The 8,419-nt window shown below is 48.4% G+C and overlaps 1 protein-coding gene across 1 annotated transcript in view; it reads left to right on the forward strand.

The window, feature by feature from the left end:
• MTG1 (mitochondrial ribosome-associated GTPase 1) overlaps positions 1 to 8,419 on the forward strand; it is a 22,345-nt gene that overhangs the window by 3,170 nt on the left and 10,756 nt on the right. Inside the window, exons 4-9 of the mRNA XM_011941982.1 lie at positions 616 to 696; positions 1,355 to 1,411; positions 1,693 to 1,783; positions 3,582 to 3,643; positions 4,184 to 4,280; positions 4,720 to 4,801. Of these exons, the coding sequence (XP_011797372.1) occupies positions 616 to 696; positions 1,355 to 1,411; positions 1,693 to 1,783; positions 3,582 to 3,643; positions 4,184 to 4,280; positions 4,720 to 4,801 (470 nt within the window). The remainder of the gene's footprint in view (positions 1 to 615; positions 697 to 1,354; positions 1,412 to 1,692; positions 1,784 to 3,581; positions 3,644 to 4,183; positions 4,281 to 4,719; positions 4,802 to 8,419) is intronic.

Consider the following 8,419-nt stretch of genomic DNA (forward strand, 5'->3'; position numbering starts at 1 on the left):
CTAGTTGGTACTTTTACATCACTTCAGTGGCTACTTCTGCCTTTGGAAATGCAACTTTTTGTAGACTGATGGGTAGCCGTCTAGGACAGGGCACAGCAGTGTCTCGCCTGGTCAGAGAAAGGCGAGTGCTTCTGAAGAATCGGGAGAGAGGTTGACTTGCCTCTGGGTGGCCCTGCCTTCCACCTCCCTGAGCAGGGACACCTGAGTGCATTTACTACCCAGCGTGTGTGACTTCAGGTGTGTGTCTTGTGCTTGATCTCTCCATCCATGTCATCTTGATGGACAGCTCAATAAAACCAGCTGAATCAGTGAAGGACTTGTTGATTTAAGCATCAGTCATATTTTAGGTCCACTGATGAACAACACTGATGCTTAGAAATACGATATAGCTTTGCACTGGTTTCACTGCATGTTAGGGCTAGTGAATTCAAAAATTAACTGGATGTGGTACACGCCTGTAAGCCCTGCTACTTGGGAGGCTGAGGCATGAGAATCACTTGAACCAGGGAGGCGGAGGTTGCAGGGAGCCGAGATTGTGCTACTGCACTTCAGCCTGGGTGACAGAGCCGAGACTCCAATAAAAAAAGTAAAATGGAAATGTTTTGTGTCTTTCAGAAAATTATGCAGCGCTTAGAAGGAGAAGGCCTAAAAAATGTCATTTTTACCAACTGTTTAAAGGATGAAAATGTCAAGCAGGTAGGCTTTTTGTCTGTGTTCTGTTTGACGTTTCTGCTTCAGTAGGTTCAAGGAGTACTATAAACTGTTCTACGCTTTAGTAAGAAGCAGAGCTTTGGAAAAGATCCTGGGTGCTGGTTTCTAGCTGCCACATGTGAATGTGACCTCCTGGGGCAAGTGCATCTCCCTGTACTGAGGGCACGAGGTCAGGCTGTGAACACATTCCAGAATTGTAGGTGGTCAGAGTCTTTTGGAGACTCAGGTAGCTCATGTTTCCTGTTGTATGTGGCAGAATTTTCTGGCTTGATGTACTTCTTCATTACAAGGTAGTTACAGCACAGCTGTCCCTGAAGCCCCAGGTCTGCCCTGCTTGTTTTTGATGGGAGGGGACGGGCATAGGTGGTCCTCAGGCCCCAGAGCTCAGTCTGACATCTGAGCTGGACAGCGCTCCAGTTTCTCAGCACCGAATACTTGCCTGTGCTACCTCCAGATGAAGGGCAATGCCCAGTTTGCCTATGAAATGTTGGGTAGAATTCCAGATACAAGGTCTCTGTTTTCCTAACCGATGTGTGAAAGTGGAGACCTGGAATCCCCACTCCTGTTCTGAGGTGGCAGAAGGAGTGGGTCGGTGCACAGACGTCCGACCTGGAGTGGCTCCGTGAGTGGGTGTTTGTTGCAGATCATCCCGATGGTCACTGAGCTGATGGGGAGCAGCCCCCGCTACCACCGAGGAGAGGTTGGTTGGTGGGGCCCGGGGCTGGGAGGCCGGCGTGGGATGGGCCAGCCCCTCAAGGAGAAGGTGCTGCGCCCCAGACAGGGAGGCCCCTCCTTTGTCCTCTCATTCTCTTCAGTGGAAAGGGCTGAGGCCGTCCCCACTGGGTGGGCAGAGCCTCTGCGTTAACCTCCCGTCTTTCCTGAGCTGGCCTGGCCTGGGGTCCCCTTGCCTGGGTGGGGTTGGAGAATCTCAGACTCTAGCGGTCACGGTGGGCCCTGTGACTCCTCTCTCTGCCTCCACAGAACCTGGAGTACTGCATCATGGTCATCGGGGTCCCCAACGTGGGCAAGTCCTCCCTGATCAACTCCCTCCGGAGGCAGCACCTCAGGAAAGGTACTGGCGCGTGCGGCTGGTGTGCTGATGCGTCCGTCTTTCCCGGAGGAGACGTGCCTGAGGAGCACTGCCAGTCTCCTGCTGACCCCACAGCCCCCAGTGCATCTGGGCTTGTCTCATTCAGTCCAGTTCACAGGAGGGTTGAGCAGTGGGACCAGGTCATTCTGCTGTGAATTTCACACGTAATTTTTCTCTCTTTTAAAATCTTTAATATGAGAATGGCTTTTCTAAACTTTGGTATTTTTTCATTTATTTAAATCTCTTTGATCCAGAGAATTCAAAGCGTGTGAAGTAGACAGGGCTGGATTTTCAGGCAGGGAGGCTGCAAGGCCGTTCCCTGATGGTGTCTGCCTTGCTGTAGCTGGAGGTTTCCTGGACTCTGGAGTTGCAGGTGCTCCTCTCCGCTCCTCCCTCCTGCCTTTTCTCAGACTCTTGATTCAAAGCCAAAGCCCCCAGCACCCCTCACTGCCCCGTGTGCTCTTTTCCTTAAGTGTTTTCAAGTTTAATTCAAGTCCTTATTGGGTTCATTTTTCACATTGTAAGGTATTTATTAACAAACCCATTTGTGATGTGCGAATCTGAAGGCTTTAAACTATAGTGAACCATTATTTTACAGAGAGAGTGTTTTTGGTGCTAATCGGAGAGTTGTTACAGTCTTTTATTCTTTTTTTTTTTTTTTTTTTTTTTTTGAGCGGGTGTTTTTCTCTCCCCCCCCGGCTGGAGTGCAGTGGCCGGGCCTCAGCTCACGGCAAGCTCCGCCTCCCGGGTTTACGCCATTCTCCTGCCTCAGCCTCCCGAGTAGCTGGGACTACAGGCGCCCACCACCTCGCCCGGCTAGTAGTTTTTTGTATTGTTTAGTAGAGACGGGGTTTCACCATGTTAGCCAGGATGGTCTCGATCTCCTGACCTCGTGATCCGCCCACCTCGGCCTCCCAAAGGGCTGGGATTACAGGTGTGAGCCACCGCGCCCGGCCTATTTATTCTTTTATTTTTAAGCGTGTTATTTTTTATCAGTGGCATTAAGTACATTTAGAGGGTTATACAACCAGCACCACTATTTTCAAATATTTTGGTTACCTGAAAATGAAACTGTAAATACGAAGAGTCACTCCCCAAGCCCTGTACGCCCCTCGTTCCACTTTCTGTGAATGTGGTGACTGTAACTGCCTCCTCTGAGGGGACTCACAGTACTTGGCCTTTTGTGCCTGGCGGATGTCACTGATCGTGATGTTTCTCAAGGTTCATCTGTGTTGAGTGTCAGAATTTTATTCCTTTTTAAGGCTGATCACCTCGTTGTATGTACAGACCACATCCTGTCTGTCCATTCATCTGGATGGACACTTGTGTTTTTTTATTCTTGCATTGTTTGTCCACAGTGGAGTGGCCTCTCCTTGGGATACCCCCTGAGCTGAGTCCTGGAGCAGCCAGCCCGCTGTGGACAGTGCTGTGGGAGGCAGGCTGACCTTGGGGTGCAGGGGTGGGTCCAGGAGGGGGACCGCGTGGAAGGAGCAGCTCTGGTCTGACCGCCGCAGTCTGACAGTCCCTTTCCAGTCCTGGGGAGGCAAGTTCTGGTGCATTTGTTGAATAATCTCAGCCTCTGTGTGGCTTGGAAAGTGCCGTTGCTGTGAGCTGGTTTGGGACTGAAAGTAAAACAAATCGTAGACTTGGGAAGCTCATTTGGCTTTTAGGTTTTTCCATTTTGGCTGGCCAGATGTGTTTGTTACATACGTCTCCCTGCTTGTTCTGCAGCTTCTGTATTTAGTATACATTTGAGCCTCCTTTTCTCCTTTTCCTGCAGGAAAAGCCGCCAGGGTGGGTGGCGAGCCTGGGATCACCAGAGCTGTGATGTCCAGAATTCAGGTGGAGTCCTCAGGGGCCAGGCCCAGCACTCTGTCAGGAGCTGTGCAGGCATCTGGCACCTGCTGACCTCTGCATGGCTTCCTGCTGCTGACCACGCTTCCCTCCCTCCACTCAGTGTCCCCCTGAGCACCCCCTGGCAGGCACTGCCCCCATCCTTACTCCATAGTCCTCATAGCCTTTACGCCAAATGTGTGGGGAAGGCACACGCTGTTTTCCCCATTCCCGATGAGGGGCCACTGTCCAGGGCCACGCAGGGTCAGGGCGGACCCGAGCAGCACGTCCCTGCCCTCCGCTCCCTTCCTTGTGTTCTGTTCGGAGCAGAAGAGACGCTGTTGGGACCTGATGCTCTTGTTTGTTCTCCAAATTAACTGGGAATTAGATCCTCTGGGGAACCCTGGGGCTTGGTGAGAGTGACGCTGCCGTGGGGTTGGGGTCCCCGACTTCCTCGGAGCGTTGGGTGTCGGGCCCAGGCTTCCTGAGCAGCCCACCTGAGTGGGAGGCTGCCATTGCGGCCTGATTGTGCCCTCTGTGCCCGCACAGGTCTCTGAGCGGCCCCTCATGTTCCTGTTGGATACTCCTGGAGTGCTGGCTCCTCGGATTGAAAGTGTGGAGACAGGCCTGAAGCTGGCCCTGTGTGGTGAGCCGGGGCTGGGCTGGGGCTGGGGCTGGGGCCCCGCCACCCCACCTTTAGGACTGACACTGTGGCACAGGGCCCTAGACTGGAGTTGTTACTGCCTTTGACCTGGTTGCTGCTGGACCTTCCTCGAAGCTTAGTGTGAGAGCTGTAGTAGTGCACAGCTGACGGGCTCTGGTCACCGTTACACCCTGCCCCATGAGTAGCCTTTGCTTTCCTTATTTGATGGACCGGGGCAGAGAGGTCGGTCTCAGATGCCAGGCAGGAGTGGGACCCGGGACCACAGCCGAGTGCCGTCCTCCGTGGGAGCCTTTGTCAGTGGGTGGCCTCTTCCTTTCGAGCACGGTGTCCTTGGGCTGAGACTGGAAGGGATATGTTTGAGCTTGGCAAGAGCATAGATGTGGGCTCTTTCCAGTGCTCACCTCGGCTGCTGCTTCCACAGGAACGGTGCTGGACCACCTGGTCGGGGAGGAGACCATGGCTGACTACCTGCTGTTCACCCTCAACAGGCACCAGCGCTTTGGGTGAGTGCAGTGAATGCAGGGCAGCCAAGGCCCCTCCTCCCAGTCACTTCATTAAAAACAAACAAACCGGCACTATAAAGGTATTATAAACACAGTAATCTGCACATTATGTAAAGCGTCCAGTTGGACAAGTTTGGGAGTATGGTTACATCTGTGAAAGCAACACAATCGAAAAACGAGTGTTCCCGTCACCCCCAGTCCCCTGTGCTCCTTCGTGATCACTCTTTCCTGCCCCTGCCTGAGCCCAGGCAGCCGTCTTCTGTCCCTATAGATTGCTTTGCGTTTTCTAGAATTCCACATAGATGGAATCACGCAGGATACACACTCTTGTCCAGCTGTCACTCGGCACGATTGTTGTGTGATCCCCGTGTGTCATAACTGTTGTCTGTAATTCCTCCTTTTCGTTGCCAAGCGGTGTCCGGGTGCCCTGTAGTTCGTCCCTTCACCCGTTAATGGATATGTGGGTCGTTTGCAGGTTTTGGCTGTTGCAGATAAAGCTGCTGTGAACTTTCGTGTACCGACAGGTCTTTGTGTAGACGTGGGCTTTTGTTTCCCTTGGGTAAATACCTAGGAGTAGAGTGGCCGGATCACAGGGGAGGCATATGTTTGACTTTTTAAGAAACCGCCACATTGTTTTCCAAGGTAGTTACACTGTTTTATATGCCCACAAGCAGAGAGTGAGTCCTTCAGTTTCTCTGAGATCAGTCTTTTAACTGTCCCCTGTCTGAGGGGCGTGTGGAGGCGTCGCACAGCATTTCAGTGTGCATTTCCCCGATGACAGTGACGTTGGGCATCTTCATGGGCCTAGTTGTCATCCCTCTCTGGGGAAATATCTGTTCTTTTTCCTTTTTTTTTTAGCTGAGTTGTTTCTTTTCTTATTGTTAAGTTTTAATCTTTTTTTTTTTTTTTTTGAGACAGGGTCTCACTCAGTTGCCCAGGCTGAAGTGCTGTGGTATAATCTCAGCTCACTGCAGCCTGACCTCCTGGGCTCGAGCGGTCCTCCCACTCCTGCCTCCCAAGTAGCTGAGACTACAGGCGTGTGTCACCACACATAGCTAATTTTTGTATTTTTTGTAGAGACAGGGTTTCCCCATGTTGCCCAGGCCGGTCTTGAACTCCTGTGCTCAGGTGATCTGCCCGCCTCAGCCTCCCAAAGCATTAGTATTATAGGCTTGAGGCACCATGCCCAGTCCGTAGTGTTTTTCTAATGTATTCTGGATGCAGGTCCTTAATCAGAGATACGGTTTGTAAATACTGTCTTTAAGTCTGTGCCTTGTCTTTTCAGTCCTCTTAACAGTGTCTTCTGAGGAGCAGGATTGTTAATTTTCATGCAGTCCAGTTTATCAGCTAGATCTTTTCCGGAGTGCTCTGGTCATATCTAAGAATCTTTGCCTAAACCAGGGTTGTCACAAGGGTTTCCTCATTGAAGATAGTTTTAGGTTTTACATTTAGGGCTGTGATCCTTTTTGATTTTTTGGTATATGGTGCAAGCTACAGATTGAAGTTTTTTTTTTTTGCACATGGAGAACCAGTTGTTGAAAAGAGAAACATTTGTTGAAAAGACTGTCTTTTCTCCACTGAACTGTCTTTGCATCTTTGTCACAAATCAGTTGTCCATATATGTGTGGGTCTGTTTGTGGACTGTTTCCTGTTTCACTTATCTGTGTGACCGACTGTCTTGGTAACTGCTTCTAATTTAATATGAGACTTGAAATATTTTGTCTCTTTGTCAAAATTGCTTTGTCTGTTCCTGGTTCTCATGAATTTTTCAGTCACTTTGTCAGTTTCTGCAAAACTCCCTGTTTTTCTTGGGGCCAGGCGGCAGATTCCATTGAATCTGGGGAAGAATTGACAATATTGTAACATTGAGTCTCTGACCCATGAATACAGTGTTATCTCTTCATTTATTTAGGTCTTCTTTAGTTTTTCTTTGCAGTGTTTTGTAGTTTCCAGTATTAGGTCACTTATACCTTTTGTAAGATTTGTATTTAACTCTTTAAATTTTTAATGCCAAGATTTATCTTTTATTGATACAAAATAGATGTTTTCAGGGTACCTGTGATATTTTGATACATTCATAAAATGTGTAATGATCAGATCAGGGTAATTGGGATATCGATCATCCCAAACGTTTATCTCATGCTGGAAACATTTGAATTGCTCTCTTCTGGTATTTGAAATATACTGTAGATTCTCGTTAACTGTTGTCACCTGCCGAACTTTTGAACACTGGGCCTTATTCCTTCTTCCTAACTATTCATTAATTAACTCTGTTGATCCCCTCTTCCCCCTCACCTCTGGTAGTCAGCAGTCTGCTGTCTTCATGAAGTCCACATTTTTAGCTCCCACATTTGAGTTAGAACATGCATTATTTATCTTTCTGTGCCTATTTATTTCACTTAACAGAATGATCTCCAGTTCTGTTTGTGTTGCTGCAAATGACAAGATTTTGTCCTTTCTTATGGCTAATATTTCATTGTGTTTTATGTACCACGTTTTCTGTATCCATCATCCTTTGATGGACACTTAGGTCTGCTGCAAATCTTGGCTATTGTGAGTAGTGCTGCCGTGAGCATGGGAGTGCAGTATTTCTTCAGTATATTGATTTCCATTCTTTTGGGGCTATACCCAGTAGTGGGATTGCTGGGTCCGATGGCAGTTCTATTTGTAGTGTTTCGAAGAACCTCCGTGGGATTGCTGGGTCCGATGGCAGTTCTATTTGTAGTGTTTCGAAGAACCTCCATACTGTGTTCTGTAGTAGCCGTGCTAACTTACATTCCCACCAACGGTGTGCGACAGCTCCCCTTTCTCCACATCCTCAACAGCATCTGCTGTTCCTGGTCTTTTCTGATAAAAGCCGTTTTAACTAGGGTGAGGTGAAATCTCATTGTGGTTTTGATTTGCATTTTTCTGGTGATTCGTCATGTTGAGCATTTTTCATATACTTGTTGGCCATTTGTATGTCTTCTTTTATTCAGATCTTCTATTTTTTAATAAAGTTATTTGTGTTTTTGCTGTTGAGTTGAATTTCTTATATAATCTGGTTATTTATTCCTTGTTGGGTGGATGGTTTCCAGATATTTTCTCCCATTCTGTAGATTGTCTCGTCACTGCTTTGATATTTTCGTGTCTTGCTTTGGGTCTTGTGTCGTCCAGGCTGGAGTGCAGTGGTGCGATCATAGCTTACTGCAGCCTCGAACTGCTGGGCTCGAGACCCTCCTGCCTCAGCCTCCCAAGCATCTGGGATTACAGGCCTGGCTTGTTGATTGTTTCCTTTGCTGTGCAGAAGCTTTTCAGCTTGATGTAAATTTTTTTACTTTTGCCTATTTTTTTTTTCTTTTTTTTTTTGCCTTTGTTGCCTGTGCTTTTGAGGTCTTACACAAAAAAAATCTGACCCAGACCAATTTCCAAAAGAATTTGCATTTCCCCTTTGTTTTCTTCTAGTAGTTATGTAGTTTCAGGTCTTAGATTTAAGTCTTTTTTTTTTTTTCTTGAGATGGAGTCTTGCTCTGTCACACAGGCTGGAGTGCAGTGGTGCGATCTTGGCTCACTGCAACACCTGCTTCCCAGGTTCAAGCAGTTCTCTGCCTCAGCCTCCCAAGTAGCTGGGACTACAGG

This window comes from Colobus angolensis, unplaced genomic scaffold (genome assembly GCF_000951035.1).
Source record: "Colobus angolensis palliatus isolate OR3802 unplaced genomic scaffold, Cang.pa_1.0 Scaffold204, whole genome shotgun sequence".
Taxonomy (NCBI): domain Eukaryota; kingdom Metazoa; phylum Chordata; class Mammalia; order Primates; family Cercopithecidae; genus Colobus; species Colobus angolensis.